Genomic DNA, 25,037 nt, shown 5'->3' on the forward strand with positions numbered 1-25,037 from the left:
CTACATCTGAAACTAATAAATATATGTACAATATATAATAGTATATGCATTTCTGGATGTGTATACTAAATATTTTTCTACGTGTGTGTGTGTGTGTGTGTGTACACATATTTTACAAATTAAATAGTAAACAATAAAATAAAATATATAAAAATATACAGAGTTGAGACATGTGCAAAACAGTGGCATTACTGTACAGTATGGAGTGCATAATGTTGAAGTTCCAGTAGTGAAGCTGAGGTGTCTATGAAGTGTTCAGCAGTCTGATGGCCTGATGGAAGAAGCTGTCTCTCAGTCTGCTGGTTCGGGACCGGATGCTGCAGAACCTCCTTCCTGATGGAAGCAGTCTGAACAGTTTATGGCTGGGGTGACTGGAGTCCTTGATGATCCTCCCCACTTTCCTCAGGCAGCGCTTCCTGTAGATGTCTTGGAGGGAGGGAAGCTCACCTCCAATTATCCGTTCAGAGCACCGCACTACTCGCTGGAGAGCTTTGCGGTTGTAAGCGGTGCTGTTGCCATACCAGGTGGTGATGCATCCAGTGAGGATGCTCTCAATGGCACAGTGATAGAAGGTCCTGAGGATGCGAGGGCTCATGCCAAATCTTTTCAGTCTCCTGAGACAGAAGAGGCGCTGCTGCGCCTTCTTCACTGTTTTGTTTGTGTGTACTGACCACGTAAGATCCTCAGCCAGATGTACACCAAGGAACCGGAAGCTGCTCACTCTCTCCACAGCAGCGCCGTTGATGGTGATGGGGGTGTTTACTTCTCTGCACCTCCGGAAGTCCACTATTAACTCGTTGAGGGTGAGATGGTTGTCTTGACACCAGTGGGTCAGGGCACTGACCTCCTCCCTGTAAGCCGTCTCATCACCATTGGTGATAAGACCCACCACTGTAGTGTCGTCCGCAAACTTCATAATGATGTTGGAGTTGTTAGTGGCTGTGCAGTCGTAGGTGTAGAGTGAGTACAGGAGAGGGCTCAGTACACACCCCTGTGGAGCACCAGTGTTCAGTGTGATGGGGGATGAGGTGATGCTGCCCAGTCTGACCACTTGGCGTCTGTCAGACAGGAAGTTAAGGATCCAGCTGCAGAGGGAGCTGCTCAGTCCTAGATCCTGCAGTTTCCTGTCCAGCTTCGAGGGAACGATGGTATTGAATGAAAGAAATTAATGTCCATATTTATACTCACTGGGTAATGTGTTAGCAACAAAAGGACAAGACATTGTTTGATGGAAATTAAAATGATCCACGTAGATGACCTGCGGCGTCCTTTAATGGTTATGCCTCCCAAGGTCATCACTGACCCACCAACAAACCAGTCATGCAGAACATTTAACAGTATTTCCTGAAAAACCTGTTTTCCTAATAACATTTAAATTTAAAATAATAGATTACACAGCAGTCGGGGACAGATTTCTCTCTGAAAGCACTTTAAATAAGTCTAAGGATATAATTAATTCACTGTTATCTTCAGTACCAGCACAGGGCAGAGCAAATACCTGAATGCTACTCCCATAGAGATTATCTCGTTAATAAATTTCCTTCTTCACTGCATATGATACATGGATCCTGTAGATCCTGTGAAAAAGAGAGCCTCAAATCAGAAATACTTGTCTCTATTTCTCAAACGGGCACCAAAGTGCTCATGACCTGTAAGGTGGAGAAGAAATGTTATCTCACTAATTTAGAAGAACACTTCTCCAACTCCAACCCCCGACGCATGTGGCAAGGACTCCAGACCATCACAGACTACAGGACCACCAAACCCTCCCCCGCATCCTCTGATGTCTCCTTCCTCAACGAGCTCAACAACTTTTATGCTCGTTTTGAGCGAGGGAACCCCACAACCACAACCAAAGCAGACATGACGCCAGATGTAGGAGTGGTGCTGAGCAGGATCAATGTCCACAAGGCTGCAGGCCCTGATGGCATCCCCGGGCGTGTTCTCAGAGCGTGTTCTGGGGAGCTTGCAGGAGTGCTCACAGACATATTCAACCTGTCCTTGGCCCACGCTGTGGTACCGGCCTGCTTCAAATCCACCTCCATCGTCCCGATACCCAAAAACTCCAACCCATCTTGCCTCAATGATTACCGCCCAGTAGCACTCACCCCCGTCATCACTAAGTGCTTAGAGCGACTGGTCCTAGCACACTTCAAATCCTGTCTCCCCCCCACCCTGGACCCCCACCAATTCGCATACCGCCGGAACAGGAGCACAGAGGATGCAGTCTCCATCGCAATGCACTCTGTCCTCTCACACCTGGACAACAACAACACCTACGCCAGAATGCTGTTTATAGACTTCAGTTCAGCATTCAATACAATCCACCCCTCACAACTCATCAGGAAACTGACAGACCTGGGCATCAGTTCCCTCATCTGCAAATGGTTACTGGACTTCCTGATCAACCGCCCCCAACATGTCCGGCTGGATAACCGCTGCTCATCTACCATCACAATGAACACCGGTGTACCACAAGGCTGTGTGATGAGCCCTTTCCTCTACACCCTCTTCACCCACGACTGCAGACCTGCTGATGGTTCCAACACCATCATTAAGTTTGCAGATGACACCACGGTGATTGGCCTCATCAGTGACAACGATGAGGCCGCCTACAGGGAGGAGGTGGATCGTCTGGCTGAGTGGTGCGACAGAAACAACCTGCTGCTTAACACCGAGAAGACCAAGGAGCTCATCGTGGACTACAGGAGGAATGCTGACCCACATCCACCCATCCACATTAAGGGGACGGCTGTGGAGCGTGTGAGCAGCTTCAAGTTCCTGGGAGTCCACATCTCCGAGGATCTCACCTGGATGACCAACTGCTCCAAGCTGGTCAAGAAGGCTCACCAGCGCCTCTTCTTCTTGAGGACTCTGAGGAAGAACCACCTGTCCTCAGACATCCTGGTGAACTTCTATCGCTGCACCATCGAGAGCATCCTGACCAACTGTATAACAGTCTGGTACGGGAACTGCTCTGCCTCGGACCGGAAGGCGTTGCAGAGGGTCGTGAAAACTGCCCAGTGCATCGCCGGAGCACCACTTCCTGCCATGAAAGACATCTACAGGAAGCGGTGTCTGAAAAGGGCTGGGAAAATCATCAAAGACCCCAGTCACCCATCGCATGGACTCTTCACCCTCCTGCCCTCTAGGAGGTGCTAGAGGAGCCTCCGGACTAAGACCACCAGGTACCGGAACAGCTTCTTCCCCACAGCTGTCAGACTCCTGAACTCTGCCTCCTGACATCTGACCCACGTTAAACTCATGGACTGAACATACACACACCCACAATGGACAACTGTACCCTCAAACACACAATAATAACATGGACTGAACCACCACTCACAACCACTAGCACTTTATATAGCCTCTGTAGAAACTATCTACACCCTCACTTTGTCATGATCCTGGGTCTGTTGACCCAGCGTTTTCAGTTTTAGTTTATGTAAGCCCGTCAGGTTTCCTAAGTTCATTTGTTATCATGCCTAGGTGTTTCTAGTTCTTATTATTTCCCCCTCGTGTTTCCAACTATGTTAAATCTCCCCTGCTCTTCATTCGTTTCATGTCTGTGTCTTACGTTGTCAAGTTCGGGTTGTCATGTCTATGTCTCTTTATGTTTCCTGTTTTATTGTGAAGAGGTCTGGTGTTTCTGTGTTCATCGTGTTCAGTTTTACTCTCCCACGGTGACGTCATTATGTTCATATGTGCCAGCTGTTTCCCCATGTGTTCCCACTTCCCTCATCATCCTGTGTGTATTTAGTCCGTGTGCTTTCAGTCATTTGTTGTCAGGTCGTCTGCTCATCCATGTCTCATCCCCAGGTACCCATGTCAGTTCACTATGGTTAAGCTTTTTCATGTTTTGTTATTAGTTCACCCAGTTTAGGTTATTGTTTAGTTTTCACCGATGCCTGATTATTTTTACCCTCATTGCTAGCCTCAATAAACGGCTTGTTTTGTTTATCCACACTACGTTTTGGTCTGCGTTTGAGTCCTCCTCTGCAACACATACGGTCTGCCCCAGCCAGACCGTGACAGTACGACCTGACCACTATGGACTCAGCAGACCGCGAGCTTTACGAGCGTCGGGAGGCAGCCTTCGCCCAGCTGGAGGAGGAGCTCCGCTGGAAGCCGTGGCGCGCCCCCAACTATGAGCGGATTTTCCACGGGACTCGGCTAGCTCTCGGAGGTCCCAAGAGCTGCCGTAAGTCCCCGCCTGTTTCCAAGCCTCGTCCGCTTCAAGTGGGAGTTTTTCGCGTGGCTACAGGCGCTCACGCTCCAGCCTCGTTGTCGCCGTGTTGTGCACCGGGGGCTCAGTCGCTCGCTCCGCCGGCTTCCTCCGCTCGAAGGAAGCGGCGCGCCCGTCGCCATAAACTGGACAATGCCGAGCTCACGGTGGTGAGTGACATTGACTTTTATTCTCACATCCCGTCTGACATTAAAAGTAATCAGCTCACTTCTGATCCGTGGGGAACTTCCCTTATGGATGACGACGTGGACTGGGAAGAATCGTTTTGCTTTGCTCCCTCTACACAGGGAGAGATGAAAAACAATACCCGCTCGCCTAAGTCTGCACATGCGGTTAAAGGGAAAACTGTGAACCACTCTACCAGGTCAAACACCTTCAGTTCCGGTTCCGTCTGTTCGGGTTTTGTCAGGTCCGGTTCAGTCATCCCCGAGTCAACCCGCTCTGCAACTGTTAACCCAAGGATTTTGAAAACTGTTAAAACTAAGACTGCTATTGCTAAGACTGCTAAACATGAAGTGGACGGCGGGCTCATTTTTGATAGATCCGTTTTTGTTGACCCTATATATGTTGACCCTGAGCCTGCCGTTTCTGCGACTGTTTTATCTGAGCCTGCTCCCGTTCCTGCTCGTGTTTCTCCTCCCGGGGCAGCTCGGGCCCAGCGTACCTCTGCACCCGTGTCTGTTCCTCGGGTGGGGGAGACTGAGGCCCAGTTGGCTCCCGCTCTGGTTTCCAGGCCGGCTGAGGCTCTGACCCTTTCTGCACCCGTACCTGCTCCTCGGGTGGGAAGGGCAGTTGCCCAGCCGTTGCCGGGACCTGTTCCGGTCCCCAGGGTGAGGGCAGCCAGGATACAGCCCGTCTCCGCACCCGTACCTACTCCTCGGGTGGGAGTGGCTACTGTGTCCGGCATGCTCCTGCACCCGTCCCTGTCTCTACTGAGGGCTCAGGAGAATTCGGTCTGCAATCCACGCCGCCATCGCTACTGCATGCCTTTCAGTCATTAGCTCAGTCATTAGCTCTGTTAGCAGCCCGGTCCGTAGCTTACATTCCTGTGCTTCCGTTAGCCCAGCCCTTAACCCACTGTGCAGCTCAGTCATTTGCTCCATCACCTGCTCAGCCTTCTGTCCAGCCGGTGGTCTCTACACCTGCTGGTCATGCCTCGACAGCTGGAGGGCCCGAGGGGCCCGCCCAGCCTCATGCCTCGTCAGCTGGAGGGTCCGAGGGGCCCGTTCAGCCTCCTGTCTCCGCTGGGGGGTCCGAGGGGCCCGTTCAGCCTCCTGTCTCCGCTGGAGGGTCCGAGGGGCCCGTTCAGCCTCCTGTCTCCGCTGGGGGGTCCGAGGGGCCCGTTCAGCCACCCGTCTCCGCTGGAGGGTCCGAGGGGCCCGTTCAGCCACCAGCTGCTCCACCGGCAGCCTCGTCCACGTCTGCTGCAGCTCCAGCCTGTGCTTCGTCTGCTGCAGCTCCAGCCTGTGCTTCGTCTGCTGCAGCTCCAGCCTGTGCTTCGCCTGCTGCAGCTCCAGCCTGTGCTTCGCCTGCTGCAGCTCTTGCCTGTGCTTCGCCTGCTGCAGCTCCTGCCTGTGCTTCGCCTGCTGCAGCTCCTGCCTGTGCTTCGTCTGCTGCAGCTCCAGTCTGTGCTTCGCCTGCTGCAGCTCTTGCCTGTGCTTCGCCTGCTGCAGCTCCAGCCTGTGCTTCGCCTGCTGCAGCTCCAGCCTGTGCTTCGCCTGCTGCAGCTCCAGCCTGTGCTTCGCCTGCTGCAGCTCCTGCCTGTGCTTCGCCTGCTGCAGCTCCTGCCTGTGCTTCGTCTGCTGCAGCTCCAGCCTGTGCTTCGTCTGCTGCAGCTCCAGCCTGTGCTTCGCCTGCTGCAGCCTCCGTGTCTTCAGCCTCGTCTGGTCCAGCCTCAGAGCCTTCAGCCTCGTCTGGTCCGGCTTCATCAGAGTCTTCATCTTCGCCTGGTCCGGCTTCGTCAGAGTCTTCATCTTCGCCTGGTCCGGCTTCGGCCTCTGCTACGCCTGGTCCAGCCTCGGCCTCAGCTCCTGCTTCGCCGTCGCCTGGTCAAGTTTCAGCCTCTGCTTCTGTGTCGGCCTCGCCTGGTCCTGCAGCTGTGTTGCCGCCGCCCAAGCCGCGTTTTGCCCCTTGGAATCGCCGGCCGCTTTCCGGGCCATTAGCTGGACATTGTTGCCATCGGGGTCGGCCGCCTGAGCTGTTGAACTGTGACCTGTGGTGCTCGCGACCTCCGGGTCGGCCCCCTGAACCTTGGAACTATGACCTGCTATGCTGTCGGCCTCCGGGTCGGCCCCCTGAGCTCGTGGACTATGGACTACTGGACCGTCACCCTCCAGGTCGGCCCCCTGAGGAGTTAGGAACTGTTCCCTGCGCTTCTGTGTTTTTGATGGACATTTTGTTTTTGTGGCCTTGTTTCTTTCACCCAGTTTAGGTTATTGTTTAGTTTTCACCGATGCCCGATTATTTTTACCCTCATTGCTAGCCTCAATAAACGGCTTGTTTTGTTTATCCACACTACGTTTTGGTCTTTGTTTGAGTCCTCCTCTGCAACACATACGGTCTGCCCCAGCCAGACCGTGACACACTTATCTTAACTGCACTACTGTATAGCTCTGTGTAAATAATCATTCTGTACATTCGATAATCTTTAATCCTACAACTGTTTACAACTTGCATAGTTCCCATTTCTGTATAGCTGTATATCTCAGATTCTGTAAAGTTATTTATTTCATATTCTGTATAGTTTTTCATATTTATATCCTGTTCATATCCTGTACATAGCTTGTACTCACTACAGCCTGTACATACTTATAGTTATAGAATATTCACAACATACTTCATACCGTGTACATTATAACATACCATAATAGACCCATTTCTGTAATATACTCACATATCTATATTATTGCTAATATATATTGTAATATATCTATATCACTAAAGCACTTCTGGATGGATGCAAACTGCATTTTGTTGCCCTGTACCTGTGCATGTGCAATGACAATAAAGTTGAATTCTATTCTATTCTATTCTATTTAGAAGATCATCATTTAGACTGGAAATATAGTTTGAAGCTTCATTTACAAAGCCCTCTGTAAAAACATATACTGGTCAAAATAACTCCAAGATTCCTAAATATATTCTGAGATACTGGAGCAAATAGAATATGGGATATCCAGGCTATTAAGTCTTTAAGACATAGCTGTAGCTTGATTGATTTATATAATCTGGCTTCATGGATAAATAAAGCTGGTTAGCAATTAAATTCATAGCGATGATAAATGTATGCTATTCCTTCTAATTATACTGCCTAAGCAGGCGTGTATATCATAAACGGAATTGGTCCTAGCATGGAATACTGAGAAAGTCCTAACATTAATGTGTGAAGACTATCCATTCACATGAATGAACTAGAATTATCTGATAGATATGATTCAAACCATTGCTTTGCATTTTCTTTAATCCCTACTGTGTGTTCTAAGAGCTGCAATAAAACATTGCTTGATACTGTTGACCAATGAGAAAGTTGATATTGGATATCATTAGCTCCCACATGGACTACAATCCACTTCAAAAATTCAAGTGCCAGGAAAACAGTAAGTCTTTTCCATCTTCATCCTGATATTCCAGATATGTAGTCCTCCACAGAAAAGGTTGTGGAGCATGATGGTGTGAGAAACAAGACACGATTAGCTGCAGTGTCACAAAACTCCCTGGCTGTGGATTAGAGCACGGCAGTGCTGGAGGCACTGAGTACAGAACAATAAAGAGTTTTTATTTACAGAAGATCTATTTACAAAGTGGGGAAAAGACGGGTTCTGGGAATCCACACACAAACAGGGGGGAAAGACACTTGCAGTCCACACACACTCCAAAGACCACACTCCGTCCACGCCTCACACTCCTCTTCATACTCCACAAGAAACACAAAAGCTCGCTCCAATCCTCACACACTTGATCTATCAGGTAGCACAGGGGTAGGTCCACGGAAATCTATTCACAGCGATACAAAAGGTTACTATAGGAAGATCGCCAGGGAAACACGACAATAAACCGAGCTGGGGTTAACACTGACGAGAGTCGGCAACAGTCCAGCAACGAGAAACACAGAGCTTCCATCTTATAAAGGGACTGGAACACTGTTTGGTGATGAGCCACAGGTTTGTGATTATGACCAGGTGCGTGGGCCAAGGGCAAGAGCCCACAGGTGAGCTCCGCCCAGGCAGTGAGAGAAGGAGGGACAGAGCAGGAACACAATCAAAACAAAAACACATGTAGCCACACTGAGCCGACCGGGTCGACACAGGGACCCTGACAGTCTTTTACTTTTAAAGTGAATGTTCTCTTTTTCCTTTACTGTGAGCATTTAAGTCAAAGCAGTTTTAGTCTTTGAAGTATTTACTTTTGCTTGGATGCTGGAGTTTCATAGCACAAAATATACAATCACATAATTGACCGGGGCCCTATTTCAGGAAGCCGGTTTAGTGCAAACTCTGAGTAAGTATACCCTGAGTTAACGAAAACTCTGGGTTTTCGGTTTCACAAAGCGAGTTTAGATTAATTCTGAGTGAGTTACTATGACGACACACTCCGTGAAGCTAACCTGCCCCCTAGCAGGTTTACTTCAACTAACCCTGACTTTCTCCGCCTCTTTGTCGGAAACCTGACTGTAGGAAGTGTCAGACATGGCGTGTCCCTTCCTTGAAGAGCCAGTAGATGTTGAAGCCCAAATTCTCCGCAGAGCTCTCCGCCGGGAGAGAGTGATTAGACCACGTTCGGACATTTTATCATTTCCTGATGATTTTCTGTGTGAACGTTACCGTTTTTCAGCACAATCTACAATTTATTTGAATAACATCCTCAGGCCTAATATTGCTCATGTGACACATCGCGGACATCCTCTCAGTTCTGTACATATTATTTGTATTGCACTTCGGTTTTTTGCAAACGGGAGCTTTCTGTATAATATTGGTGACGCTGAGCACGTTTCCAAGGCTACCGTCTGTCGGGCAGTCAGGAATGTTACAGTTGCACTGAAACGTCTCCTGTACTCGTTTGTGGTGTTCCCCGGTCACAGACCCACAAGATTTATCAAAGAGGGATGCCACAAAATTGCAGGTATCAGGATGAACGAAACTTAATTTATGATGTGGTGATACTTGAACTACTACTTAAAGTTTACATTTATTCTCACGGTTCCCAGGCGTGATTGGCTGTACAGATGGCACTCACATTCCAATCATTGCTCCTTCAGTAAATGAAGGAGACTATGTGAACAGGAAGTCTTTCCACAGCATTAATGTGCAGGTACATAGTTCCCTGTAGCATTTCAAACTAACAAATTATTTCATTATTAGTAATGGATGCTAATTTGTGTTCTCTGCACTGTGAATCATATGTGATGCTGCCAACATTATCACAAATGTGGAAGCCAAGTGGCCAGGCTCTGTGAGTGGTGGTGGTGGAGGACCCCCACCTGTTTTTCGGGCCTCCGCTTTTTTTCTAGTGGCCATAACGGGTCACATTTGAGCATACAGAGTAAGCAAATATGTACTTGTAATGCTCAGATAATTTCAATAAGTGCTTACAGAGGGGAAATTAATGTAGCCTCTAACTGCAATTGATTTACATCGGACAAACAGACCAAGCACTATGGCTCATAATACAATTACACCTTACCTGTTTGGACTATATTTTTATATTTCATTTTTACTTGCTGCCAGGAACGTTTGGGGCCTGTTGGGTTGCACCTGCGCTCACATCACATCACAAAATAAAATGTATGAAATAAAAAATAAAATATAATAAAATAACGTGTTAAATGGGTGGAAATCCCTAGATCAATGTTTAAATTAACACTCAAGCATTGACTCTGTCGGCTATGTTTTGCCATGCATGCTCCCTTTCTTTTGCAGCTGAGGCTGTGTTACTTTTTTTCTGCAAAATTTGCATGTTATCAGCATATGCTGCCATCAGAATTTCGGCCTCAAGCGCTGTAAAATACATTGACCGCGCCTTCTTTCCCTCCGTCTCCATGGTGACTCGCTTAATCTGTGCTCCACTAATCAGCGCTTTATGTATCCTCGTGCGCGCGCTTAACTTGGGGTTAAAGCAACTCCGCGTTGACTGAACTAATTGTTATCAGCCTTTCTGAAACCGAATATTCCGAGTTGGACAGTTCGAGGTTACTCAACCCTGAGTATCGTTTTTCACTCTGAGTTTTCTAAACCGGCTTCCTGAAATAGGGCCCGGGTCAACTGACGATATCCAAAGATGTTTGTATTTTGTGTTTGAACAGAGGCAGTTCTGCAGGATGTGATAAAACCTTAGTCCTTTTCCATTGTGCCATTTTAAAAGTTTCCTTTTAATTACCATTCATTTTAAAAATCATTCATATTAAATAACATTATTAACATAAATTATATCTTTATTTTCATATAACACATATCAAATCCAAACTGCAAATTACTTCAAACAGAAATTATAAATCTCAAAAAGCGTAATGAAAGTATATTGCACACAGTGAAGAGAATAAAATAAAATTTAAACAATTATTAAAATAAATAACAAAAAATATTTGAATTATACCACTTGAATAAAATAAAATGAGGATAGTAAAAAATAACACAGTACAAATTACTTAATTTTAGATCATAGCAGTGAAAAATCAGGTTCAATTTTTGCTTTTAAAATCTACTCTTAAGTTATTTAAAGAACAGTGAAGACAAAACTTCATTCAGCAGATGAAATTAAAATGTTCCAGAAGTTGTCAGTAGATGTTCATGTTGTGCCAGTAGAGGGCGCTGCAATTGCACCAATCTGTGGTTTGCTGCTCATGAGTCGTATGATCATGTCTTGGGGCAGTCCGTTGGATATCAGCACATTTTTGATCTACAGAGAGGGAAAAATGAAGACAGATATTCTCACTGATTTTTATTATACATGTGAGGGTTCTTTAGAAAGAAGCAGCAAAGGTTTTAAGAAACTGTGCTCGCATAAACAGTTTTTATGATGAAGGGTGTGCCTGTGTGGTTTTGCATGTCTATCATGTGTGAACAGTTTAAGATATGACCCCATACAGTCATTTCTCCCAGTGGGGTACTGTAGACCAGGGGCGTCAAATTCACTTTACATCACATTCACTTTCATCTAATGCGGGCCGGATCAGTGAAAATGTCGTGTTTACACTGTGTTTCTTATTTTCTTCATGGTTATTTCACTGAGTTTCATATTCTTTCAGTTTACACAGTGTTCACAGTCTTCGTTGTTTTCTTAGTTTCGTGTTATGCTACTGCTTACAGCCAAATAAAGGCTCGCCTTTTGTTAACTCCCACAAACTCCTCTCTGCGTCTGCTTCTGAGTCTTAAAAACAAACAGACCGGCGTACCCCCGCTGTGACAGCAACTCTGGTTTCTGTCAGTCTAAAAAGAAGTTAATTATTTTATTGGTTTTTTTGGATGATAAAAAAACAATGCAGTGATGACAAATAAAAAAATTGTTAGCATTTCTGGACTTAAATTGGAAGAAATAACAACTCAGTCATAGAGTGGCAGACCATGTAAATGTACAGAGCAGGGTTATCAGATCAAATCAAATCAAATCAAATCACTTTTATTGTCACATCACATGTGCAGGTACATTGGTACAGCACATGCGAGTGAAATTCTTGTGTGCGAGCTTCACAAGCAACAGAGTTGTGCAAAATACAATAATGTAAACAAGCAAAATACAAGAATGGCTACATCTGAAACTAATAAATATATGTACAATATATAATAGTATATGCATTTCTGGATGTGTATACTAAATATTTTTCTACGTGTGTGTGTGTGTGTGTGTGTGTGTGTGTGTGTGTGTGTGTGTGTGTGTATACACATATTTTACAAATTACATAGAATAAACAATAAATAAAATATATAAAAATATACAGAGTGAGACATGTGCAAAACAGTGGCATTACTGTACAGTATGGAGTGTATAATGTTAAAGTTCCAGTAGTGAAGGTGAGGTGTCTATGAAGTGTTCAGCAGTCTGATGGCCTGGTGGAAGAAGCTGTCTCTCAGTCTGCTGGTACGGGACCGGATGCTGCAGAACCTCCTTCCTGATGGAAGTAGTCTGAACAGTTTATGGCTGGGGTGACTGGAGTCCTTGATGATCCTCCCCGCTTTCCTCAGGCAGCGCTTCCTGTAGATGTCTTGGAGGGAGGGAAGCTCACCTCCAATTATCCGTTCAGAGCACCGCACTACTCGCTGGAGAGCTTTGCAGTTGTAGGCGGTGCTGTTGCCATACCAGGTGGTGATGCATCCAGTGAGGATGCTCTCAATGGCACAGTGATAGAAGGTCCTGAGGATGCGGGGGCTCATGCCGAATCTTTTCAGTCTCCTGAGAAAGAAGAGGCGCTGCTGCGCCTTCTTCACTGTTTTGTTTATGTGTACTGACCACGTAAGATCCTCAGCCAGATGTACACCAAGGAACCGGAAGCTGCTCACTCTCCACAGCAGCGCCGTTGATGGTGATGGGGGTGTGTACTTCTCTGCACCTCCGGAAGTCCACTATCAACTCCTTTGTCTTTGCGACGTTGAGGGTGAGATGGTTGTCTTGACACCAGTGGGTCAGGGCGCTGACCTCCTCCCTGTAGGCCGTCTCATCACCGTTGGTGATAAGACCCACCACTGTAGTGTCGTCCGCAAACTTCACAATGATGTTGGAGTTGTTAGTGGCTGTGCAGTCGTAGGTGTAGAGTGAGTACAGGAGAGGGCTCAGTACACACCCCTGTGGAGCACCAGTGTTCAGTGTGATGGGGGATGAGGTGATGCTGCCCAGTCTGACCACTTGGCGTCTGTCAGACAGGAAGCTAAGGATCCAGCTGCAGAGGGAGCTGCTCAGTCCTAGATCCTGCAGTTTCCTGTCCAGCTTCGAGGGAACGATGGTATTGAATGCTGAGCTGTAATCTACAAACAGCATTCTCACATACGTGTCTCTCTTCTCCAGGTGTGACAGGGCAGTAGTGTCAGGGCTATGGCATCATCAGTGGACCTGTTGTGGCGGTATGCGAACTGTAGAGGGTCCAGTGAGTCGGGTAGTGCAGAGCAGATGAAGTCCCTGACCAGCTTCTCGAAGCATTTGCTTACGATGGGGGTCAGGGCTACAGGTCGCCAGTCGTTCAATGAGGAGATGGTGGAGGATTTGGGTACAGGGACGATGGTGGCCATTTTGAAGCAGGCTGGGACTACAGACTACAGATGCTGAAGCGCATAGTGTTAAAGGGACTGCATTAACATCTGCACAAAAACTGTGTACCTGGAGCTTCATGTCATGGGTTTACTTGGCAGATCAGCATTTCTAATGCGTTAGTGACCCAGTGTTTTTGCCCATGTAGTGTAATAAGGAGCCTGCCCTCATTCCCTTTATCATTCTGTGTCAGTGGTCATAATAGGTGTGTTTTAACTCAGACCACCATCTTTTCTCTTTTTGATAGATAAACGAAAAACAGAAAGTAAAGCAAAGCTCAAAACACAGAGTTCCCAAACTGGATATATATACCTTACATGGCCAACACTATTTTAATCTTTAAAGCAGGATCTTTTGTTCTCTATATGCAGTATTATAGCAACCTGTGTGCTGAGTCAGCAGCTTTGTCAAAATGTCAGAATTTGGCACCCTGGGAATGAGAATGAGTTGGACAGTACAAGGATTTTAGAAATTAGAAGGACTGAATGGGCTCTGAAACAGATCCAAAGACTCGTTTACATTTCAGCCAGTAGCGTTTTTAGTGGGAAAAACGTTTCATCCAAGTAACTTTATCGGTCACTTGGATGAGTGAACAGGACAGGGAAGAACGCTGGTTTGAGTGGGGAGTCAAGGAGGTCTTTTATATGAAAAGGGAAATCTCTGAAACAAGGAGATCTTACATCATCATGCAATCACAGCATCTTACAATACTGTGATTACAGCCATTCCCCAACTCTCTGCGAATGGTACTCGTATCCATTGATCAATGAGCATTAATCAGTGGTTGTTGATCAATGGTAACAACAATTTGCATATTAATGATCAAGGAACTGACTAGAGGTGGCACGATACCATGTCCGATACCGATTCCGATATCATAAATTTGGATATCTGCTGATACCAATATGAATCCGATATTTTGTAATCAATAAAACTTTTTTTTATAAATATCTTGCTGCATTTTGTAAAAGTTCATAATCAAGTTTTAAAAAACAAGAGACTGAAGCTATTCTGTCATACCTGTATGCAAAAAATACACTGCACCCAAAACATTTTATAGTTCAGCAATACTGATCAATCTAATAAATTTAAACCTACACCATCCCCCCTATTGTGGTAATTTAAAGAGTACTTAGTGGAAATATTAAGCAACCTAACTAATAGGGTTGCCAACTCCCAGCAAAAATATTAGGGAACCACCCCCCGCCCTCCACCTCATGATGCTTAATTGACTTTAACTTTAATTTAATGCAAGTGTAAGACAAATGCACAGAAATCAATTATTTTTCTACAATAATTAAATAGATTCAACATCTTTCTTCAACAGAATTGCAGACTTCACAGATGGTACCTTCCCAAAGGAAAAAGTACTATAGCTTACTAAGGTGTATATATGACTTATTACTTACCATATACAATAATGGATTTCTATACATTTAATGAGATGACCACTTTTGTTGTAAGATTCAGATAATTATTTATTCAAAGTTTTTAAATGACATAACAAAGAAGAGTATTTCTTTGTGCCCCCCTCTCCCTGTTAGGACCCGCCCCTGCACAGTTACCAGCTGTCAGCTACGTAAAAAGGGAGCCCGGTGTTATTTGTCTCTCGGAAACAGTTCATAACTTCCCTTCAACACACCTGTTCAGCTCTGATGATTTAGTAAGGACATCTCCTGGTTTTATCTTTAGGTTTCACTCTCACTACATATCCAAACGGACATCATGACCAGCAGCTTTTACAGCTGTGGCTCCAGCAAACCTCAGCTGATTCTAGAAAGTAATATTAAATACATTCTAACAACAGCTTATCACACTTAAACGTGCTGCTGTTGTTTATCCGCTGGTCTTCTCTTTCTAGCGCAAAGTGGGCGATAAACAAACAAGAAAGACGGACTTGCGGCAGAAAAGCCGATCAGCTGATCATTGATCAGTTTCATGTTTGAAGTAACAGGAGAGGGAGGGGGAGAGAATGAGAGAAGTAGATGCAACTGCGCAGCAAAGACAGAATAACTCCAGCTTTGTGTCCTATTTTATTTTTTATTCTAACTGAATTACGGGAAAAATCGCTTCCCTTTCACCTCAGTATGGAACTCCAATGGCCAGTCCAGCTGAGGCTCAATATCATTTGTTAAGCTTAACGTGGAAATACTGTGCAAACATTCAGGGAACTTACACACTTGCTTTACTTCTCTGGGATAGTTTTCGCCGAGATGAAATGCCGCAGTTAGGAAGCATGTAGCGAGGCTCCAAGTGCTCCAACAGACCGACAGGTCTCGCAGACAACAGCCGCTCTATCACGTGACACATACTGCGCCGATGCGCCGAGCTGGGTTACACCAAGTAGCGCGTTTTGTGAGGCGATTTTGTGATACTTTGGATCGGATTACATTTTTTATGTATCTCCGATATCCGATCCAGTAATTTAGGTCAGTATCGGACCGATAGGTAATATCGGATCGGTCCATCTCTAGAACTGACCTCATATCCCGTTGTTATCCAGTTGTGCTAATCATGCAAATGTATTGTTTATAAGGTTGGGGAAACCTGCAGTCAGCTGAGCCTGAAGAAGTCACTTTGACGAGTAATGAAACATTTGTTCCACTGAAAACGTTCCGGATAAACAGAATCAACTTTGAGATTTCCTTACCTGAGTGATTGAGCATGTTTCAAGACATATTAGCCCTTTAAAATTTGAGCCATGAAATAACTGCAAGACATCTTAATTTTTTTGATAATGGAGTGTTTGCTGAATCTTTAGACAAAATATATAAAAATCTATCAATTTTTAATCTGCATATATACGAGTTTTAATTTGTATCATGTTTCCTACATATGCCATATTTTTGCAATTTAGTCACTAAAAATGTGTCACGCAATTTATATAATTTTTTGAGGATAAAAAAAGTCAAGCTGATGATCTAGAAGTCTCAAAACACATGTATCAAAGACAATACCCTGGGCGTTAAAGGGTTAAAGGGTAAATTTGAACAAACACGTTTATAGTCGAAAGGGTTAACGGTTTTGATGCTTCCTTAATTTGTTGTCGATCAGCTGTTTCCATACAGTCCATATGGTGCAGCTGTTTGACTCTCTGATGGGATTTCTGAATAAATACAAATATACTTACCTGTGTAAGTAAGTAATTTCTATCAACTTTTGACAAGTCCACCAAAGAGGTAATCTTCAATTTGAGAACATCTAGAAACACAAAGACATTGTCATGTATGGCTGTGTATGCTGGGGAAAAAAAATCCACAAAATAAACTTACGAATAACAAACCAAAACTTGAACATGGAAACTAAGAAGTAAACATTGGAAACTAGAAACAGAAGCACTAGGAAACGAGGAGCATGAAACTAGCAACGATGGAAACAGAAACACAGAAACTTAGAGACATGGGACGACGCGATTGACTGGAGATGCACAAACAGAGGTCAAGGAGAAGAGACAGGAACTGTGTAACACAGGTGAGGCAACAAAACAATACCAAAGAACTAGAAATCACCAAAAACTAACTAAAAGAAAGAACATCAATAATAAAAACATAAACACTGGGTCGCCAGACTCAGGACCATGACAGACATGTTAGAATCCAATAGAAATCACTGTACTCTATTCAGTTCTCAAAGTTTTCAAGCAACGTCAAGTCTGTTGATGATTTTTTAATTCAGACCAAATACATTTTTTCTTTTTTGTGTTAGCAAAAAGAAATATGCACTGTGAATTTTAAGATGGTGGTGTAAAACTCATGTCAACCATGTTGTCCTACATGAAACATTAAGGTCCTGTGTTTGTCCACCAAGGCTTAGTTAGCTTTACTTAATCATCTATTTACTTCCTGCTGGCATTTTCGATCATCATTCTATATTTCTTGCTTTGCTGAGTTTGTTCACTAGTTCACACTGTTGATTGCAAAGGCAACCATTGGGTTTTGTGGCCTGGTGAAAATCACATCTTATCACCTGATGACTTTATTTTGGACTTTGGATTTTGTATGCAGTTAGTCAGTACTGCAAAATTCACTCAATATACCTCAAAAGTATTTTGCTGGTTTTACAAATTAAGAATTGAGAGTATTGTGTAGTGATATAAAATTGGCATAATAATATGAAGTGAGAGTAATATATCTTGTACTGAGACAGTGTAAACATCATGTCATTTCATTCATACTCACAAGATGGTTCACTGGGTGTAGTCGTTTCGGGTGTTGTGGTTATTACTGGTCCTGTAAACAGTCAGAATTAGACCTTATAACTCTGTTACACTGATCCAGTAAATTAGATTTAAAATGTGGCTGAAATGGTGACGGACTCTACTCACCTTTTACAACGGTCACAGTGACACATCGAAGCTCTGAGTGATACTTGGTCCCACTGCAGAAATAAGTCAGTGCAATAGATCTGTTATTAAGAGTACAAAATGATTCTTTCTGTAGTTTCACATCATCTTTCCTTTTCAAGTATACCAGTATACCTCTCCAACACTCCTTAATGATCATGCTTACACCACCCAAAAACAAGTATAAGCAGAAAAGTTGACACAGACACACTTAACAGTAAAGAGAAATCTGAGAATAAAGAGAAATCTGATGATTTGATGTTTTAAATGTGATCAAAATACAATAAATATGACAAAAATCCGACTTGTAGTCTGTTTAGGAAATACCTTGACTGAAAGATGTCAAAGCAAATAATAATAAAGTCTAATGTTTCATTATACAGGCGTCTGATTCCATGATAATTTGAAGTACCTTAACCACTGATACTTTGTATCTTAATTGAGCATGCTTTCATAACATTTTTTTCTTAACAATCCAGCAACTTTCTCCTTGTTATTCCTAGAGGTACTAGTTTAGGACAACCCCGTAAGTTGGCTCAGGTGGTACAGCAGGTCATCTACCAATTAGCAGGTTGGTGGTGGATCAATCCCCAGCTCTTTCTGTCCATATGCCACAGTATCATGATACTGACTCAGCACTAGGGCTGCCACGATTAGTTGACTAGTCATGATTACGTCGACTATCAAAATTGTCGATGACTAATTTAATAGTCGACGCGTGGTTTGAAATTTTTTAAGCTCCCAAAAGACGCAGGAATAAGTGGTAGGATTTAAGAGTAATAACGGACTGAAACAGAAGATGGCAGCACTACATGTACAAGGATGCCAGCTGCCGTTAAACCCCGAAGAAGAAGCTGTGTCCCAGAATTCATAGCGCAGCCCAGCTCAGTTTCCAACAATGGCGGCAGCTAGTTAGTTTTAATATTACTCTTATTATTCTTTCTGGGTCACAGAATACACGTTTAACATATTTTCAGGCGAGAATGTAGCTGTGTAAACCTCAAATATCTGCTCAGTTTATCAAGACACCACATATGTCTGTGAAGGTTCTCAGTCATCCAGGTCATCGTAGTCAAAGGAGCTTGCAAAGAAAAGCGTCTGAACTTCTTTAAGTTACTTGAAGATGTTTCACCTCTCATCCGAGAATGATAAGGTTTTCGCATGATAAGGTGGGGCCAGGTTTCACAATGAACACACCCGAAACTCTGGCTGATTGGGACCCACATCCAGTTTCACACCTTGGCTCAGGCGATTAGAGGATCATCAGGGGGTCCTTTTGTCCCTCTGTGGGGGGATACTCTCACTAGGTTTATATCTGGGACTCTCCATTTGACCTTAGAACTGAAGAAGCTTCTCGGATGAGAGGTGAAACGTCTTCAAGTAACTTAAAGAAGTCCAGACGCTTTTCTTTGCAAGCTCCTTTGAAGACACTACATATTTTCAAAAGCGCTCAGACATTTTCGGAGACGTCTGTTACCCACCACCTCGATAGCTAGCCGGGGTTCAAGGCTCACTAGAGCCGTGAGAACACCGGACTCCCGGCAAATCGTTTTCAAACCCACCGCCGTCTTTCGCTACTCATGTTAAACATGATATATAAGTAGGGTTGCCAGCCGTCCCTTAAAAAACAGAATCGTCCCGTATTTAGAACCACTGTACTTTTGTTTCTAAATACGGGATGATTCTGTTTTTCAAGGGACGGTAGGCAACCCTACATATAAGTCACTTAGATAGCTTAAAAATGTTATTGTTTGGCTTTTTTCAGTATTCTATTTGTTCCTGGGTAAATCGGTTTGGCTGAGATTAAAGTTATCATTTTTACGCAGCTGAATAAACGTCAAGCAGACAACTGATTATCAGAAGTGTGAGATGCTCGAGAATATACTCCAGTGTCCTGTTATATTTTAGATAGCCAGGAGCAGACGACTGAGTTTATTAAACTCCAACGAAACAATCTGCAAATTTCATCTTGTCTTTATTTTTAGTTAGCACATACCTTAAACACTTAAAGCTGTAAGCTAATGATAGTTATATAAGAGCAGGTGCATGCTGGTGCAATAAGCTGTACGTTTTACATCCAATGGATGCATGATCTGATTAGTCGACTAATCGCAAAAATAATCGGTGACTAGTCGACTATCAAAATAATCGTTTGTAGCAGCCCTACTCAGCACATCCATGTAAATGTTAGATAGAAAGTAATTTAGGTACAATATGTTTGTATAACACATGTCTGTCTGTATGTGTGATAGGGTGAATGAGACTTGTACTAGAAAGTGCTTTGAGTGCTCAAAATTGAGTAGAAAGATGTTATATTCTTCTTGTTTTAGCTGCACCTTTTACTACAGCAGAAGATTTACATTCATCTCACTCTGTTTCTAACATCCTCATCTGTCACACCAACCCTTTGGATGTCCTCCTTCACTACATCAGTGAATCTTCTTAAGTCTTTTCTCTCTTCTTCTCTTTTGATTTAAAGTCCCCAATGAGCATCATGATCCTCTACCCAGGTTCTTAGTGTCTTTTCCATTTTTTCTCTCTCTTGTTATCAGCTTTTTGGTTTTCATTTTGCCTTCTGCAATTGTAATCTCAAAAGACAAAAAAATATTTGTTGACTCAAAGGAGAGCTAACTACCTTTTAATGATGGAACAATCCTTAAAACAGGAAACTTGTAAGGCAACAAGTTAAAATTTTACTTTGAAACTTTTTCATTTCAGGAATTTCGAGCCCGTTCTTACTCCCGAGGCGTAACATGCGGATGTTTTGTCACGTCCCGCGGCGTTCCTGAGGAACGCGAAAGGGTTATGGCTGAAATCCAATGCAATGACGCTCCTGCGGTAACAGACGTTCCAACCTTGTATTCCAGCCCTAAACCTAACCTTATCCCTAGCCCTAACCATAACCTTTTTCCTGACATTAACCAGGACTTTAATGATGTTAAATAGTGTGTTTCTAAGCGATTTGAAGAAAAAGAGCGAACATGTATAGATTGAGTCCATACGGTTCTGATATTTCCTCATTTTTCCGAGGTCATCATTTAGGAACGTGGTGGGTAGCCGAAAACGTAATATGTTGACGATTTGTCACCTAGCGTAAAATGTTACGCTTTGGGAGTGAGAACGTGTTGGAATTTCAACTGCTGCAACTTTCTACAGAGTCATTTACATGAAACATGAGACTGACCGAGAAACTGCCTGGACAGCAAAACAGATGGGGAGGCTTTGTCCTTCTTCGCTTTCAGATGGTGTCCATCTCAGGGTGAACTGTCCTGGTCCTGATGGACTGCTGATTAAATTGTACGGCCCGCTGTAGAGCAGCTCAGAGACCCTTCAACAAACAAAATCAAAAATTCATCAACTTGTGTGTGGGGTTTTTTTTTGTTTTTGTTTTTGTTTTTTTCCAAAATCTCCACATCTGCAAAAAGAGCATATTTCTTTTGTTTCCCAACTAAAGCACAGATTTTATCCGGCCATGTTTTATTTCTCAAACCAACCAACCTTGGAAGCAGGGGCGCTTTTAGCCCATTTTTAGGGGTACTGAAGCACATCAAACATCAATCAATCAAGACTAATGTTGGATCAGTGTTTCAATATTTATATCTTTTATTAGATGTTCATGTGGTTTACTTTTGTATTACCTAATCTTTTTGCATTCATGTCCTTACATCTGTGTGGCATTGGCTGTTTTATTTACTGTGTCGTCTAACTTGACTTCTGACTGTAATCTTGTACATCAGCACTGGAGATTTGTAATAATAAAGATCATCTCACATATGTAACCTGATAACCTGAAACATATGTCAAATTTGCATGTCACTCATTTCTCTTAGATTAATGACTTTGAGGCCTATATTTCATATCTACCCATAGGCTGCTCTGAATATAATATTTAAACTTTTATATATTCAGACAAAGTCTTTAACTGTGTTTTACTTACGTGGAGTTAAGTGCCTCTGCAGTGATGTGAATTTCCAGAGTCTGACTGACATTGTTGTAGAGCTGAGCTCCGTTGGCTGGTGTTGGAGGAAGAAACTTGGGCAGAAAGAGTCCTTCTGTGCAGGATGGCACTGCAGGATCAACTGGAAGAATACAGAGAAATTAAGGTGATTCTCACAGGATGCAAAGATGATCCACAGTAAAATATCTGCTGGACAGATTAATATTTGTTGGTCCAGAGAATCAGTCCTGATGACACTGGTGGTCAAACATCTCTGTACATCAGGCCGAGCACTAAGTTCATCGTCAGCAGCTCTTTAGTGCTTTCATTGTAAGATAATGAAACGTATATTGGTACCTTTCAAAGCAAACTGAATCGGTATTTTGCTGATGGCATCGTTGGTAGTTATTGTTGTTTGTGTCCCGTTGGTTTGAGTCAGAGTGATGGTCTGTCTGGGGAAGTCCTCCATCACCAGCTGTACTACATACGAACCTTCATTACTGCTGTTGGTGGGGCTGAATGACAGAGTACAAGACGACTGCAAGAGGACGAAAATGGGCTTGAAGTCAAAATAACCAAAATGTTTTCTGTTGCAGAAAAAACAACTTTTTTGGACAAACTTTCACTTTTGCAAAATAAATTGATCTGAACTGTAACTCAGTTAAAACCATTTAATCACTTTCTGTGCAAAATGTTTGCTTGTCTCATCTGACATGAGAGTAACAGTCATTGCTCACCGATGAGAGGCTGAGGACAGAGGGTGGAGTGCAGGGGTTACACTCTGAGAGTGCAGAGTTTCCATATCTGCATTTAACTTCGTCTCCATCAGGGTCAAACATCAACAGGCTGAAATCTCTCTGACAGTTTGAAGGAACTCTGAGAGAGAAACAAAGATTGTAGCTCTATTTGCTGTATTCATTTTAATGTAACGAACGGGTGATAAATACTTTGTTAAATACATTTTAATATGAAAGGGATGAATGTAAAATATGAAATATATAAGAATACAAACATAGACACACATTAAGTGGGCTTACCCCACAGCTGGTAGGATGGTGGTCTGAGGTGATGTGTTGGCTTTGCCGGTGTCGGACCGGTTCCTCAGTTCCACCCGAGTCACAGCTCTCCATGATGAAATGCCATTTTTGACGTTGGATATCCATGCACTACCCTCCAACCTTGATAGAAAATTCAGTTTTCAAAGTCTGAACATAACATGTTTTAGTCAATTATTAGTTTACCACGAGTGACCCATTTTTGTCGCCCTTCAGTGACAATTAAAAATTGTTTTTACAAATGACTTTTTCCTGTTGTACACTCACCGAAGTTCAAACGGAGCGTTGCTGGGAACCTGTCGAGTCATGATTCCCTCTCTCTGACACCAGTCTCCACTGCTCTCCTGTTTTACCGCATATAGTGTGTAGGTTCCAGTCCCACAATCACCACTGAGGCAACTCCATGTTTCATCATTTATGCAGGCAGCTGTGTGGAAGTTCAACTTATACCGAACGGTCACCTGTAGAGTTACAGCCACAAAGTGTTTACCTAACATTTTCAAGTTTTCAAGTCTGGAAAATTATTTTAGATAGAAAATGTACGTACTGTGACAGATCCGTTTTCAAAAGTGTCCTTTGGGTAGTAGGTCATGACTGTGCCTAAAAAATGTGAAGCCTGAGTGCCGCAAACCATCAGCAGCACCAACGATGTCGCAGAGAGCAACATGATGAAAGTGTGTGTCTCTGCACAAAGGTAGAAATCACTGACAACACGAATACATGTACTTCCAAAGACAGCCTCTCTTTCACTCTCTGTCCTTTTGTCTGATGTTTTTGGATTAGTTGATTTAGTTTGTAAACATGAAAATTACCTGGAATCAGCAAACACCTATTAGAAGATTACAATCAGATGGTGGTGGGTACTGAATGCACTTGTCTTATCCAACTTTAAGAAACACATACATCAGACTATTTAAAAAATCGTATTTTCAATGAAGTTGTTTTGAATAAATCAAAACTTTCTTAAACTATTTTTTCACATTTGTTTTTATCTTTTAGTTGCAATAGTTCGTCAGTTTATGAAACAAAAGTGATTTCTGTGCACAACAGATCAAGGACCTTTATGCTTCGTTTATGTCTGTCTGCACATTTGGATGCATGTAAGAATATATGCATTCTAATATGCTTTCTTTAAGAGGTGAAACATGCCACACTTAATAAAAAGTCTCCAACATTCCACATACAAGAAGTAATTGTGTAATAATAGTATTGTCTTAATTTAGAAATAGAAACTTGACGGTTGGATTTTATTTTTTCAAGACGTCTCCTGTTTAACTTAGTTGTGTCATCTGGCTTTATACATGTACTGTTTGATAATAATTCAATTCAATTTTATTAATATAGCCCCAAATCACAACAACAGTCGCCTCAAAGCACTGTATATTGTAAAGGTAGACCCTACAATAATACATTCAGAGAAAAACCCAACAATCATATGACCCCCTATGACCAAGCACTTTGGCGATAGTGGGAAGGACAAACTCCCTGCTAACATGCTAACTGTTAGCAATGCAGAGAGGTCTATTAACACATAGGCTGTATCCCAATTCAGGGTCTGCAGCCTTAAAGGCTGCATTTTAAGGCCGATTACGTCACCGCGACGCAACGAAGGCTGTCCCAATTCGAAGGCTGCTCGAAATGCGGCCCTCAAATGCGTCCTTCATTTCCCTGAATTTTAAGGACGTAGCACTGTAGACTTCGTGGCCCAACATATCCCAGAATGCATAGCGCGGCGGTGCGTGTGGATAATTTTGCCAAAAAAAACGGCGGATGAGGGGCGCCTGAAGAGTAAACTTTAAGTAAGTACTGAATATTATGTCACTTATTTATGTGCAAATGTTTAATAACGAACAACATTAAAACATTACTGTTGGCCACATGTCAGCAAAGTTATGTGACATTAGTGACGTTTGTACTAACTTGGTTTTAAAGCCTTTACTTTAAAATATACGCCGTTCAATAGCTGCCCTTAATCTTACAGAGAATGATCAAAGCTCATGTAGAAACAAACAAACAAATGAACAAAAGATTTTCTCCTTCATTTCTGTCAAACAAAGCTGTATGATTTAGTATCATGGTTGCTAGGCAACCTGGGTAGCGCAACGGAGGCTAGACCGTCCCATTTCACAAGCCTCGCATTTCCGGCCTTAGCGGTCTTTAAGTACGCGGCCCTTGAGGATCGTTGAGGCTGCGTACTTTAAGGCTGCAGACCCTGAATTGGGATAC

General features: G+C 43.4%; 1 protein-coding gene across 1 annotated transcript; it reads right to left on the minus strand.

Annotated features, from left to right (window-relative positions):
- Positions 1 to 10,842: 10,842 nt before the first annotated feature.
- On the minus strand, positions 10,843 to 23,266 carry LOC106675401 (uncharacterized). Its single transcript, XM_024799097.2, has 10 exons — positions 23,079 to 23,266; positions 22,794 to 22,934; positions 22,494 to 22,632; positions 22,114 to 22,294; positions 21,757 to 21,898; positions 21,004 to 21,147; positions 17,802 to 17,854; positions 17,656 to 17,706; positions 16,608 to 16,678; positions 10,843 to 11,137 (listed from the first exon to the last, which is right to left on the minus strand). The coding sequence occupies exons 1-10, from the start codon at positions 23,117 to 23,119 to the stop codon at positions 11,027 to 11,029; spliced, it is 1,074 nt and encodes a 357-aa protein (XP_024654865.2). The 5' UTR covers positions 23,120 to 23,266; the 3' UTR covers positions 10,843 to 11,026.
- Between the last annotated feature and the right edge of the window lie 1,771 nt (positions 23,267 to 25,037).

Source organism: Maylandia zebra, linkage group LG3 (assembly GCF_041146795.1).
Source record: "Maylandia zebra isolate NMK-2024a linkage group LG3, Mzebra_GT3a, whole genome shotgun sequence".
Taxonomy (NCBI): Eukaryota; Metazoa; Chordata; class Actinopteri; order Cichliformes; family Cichlidae; genus Maylandia; species Maylandia zebra.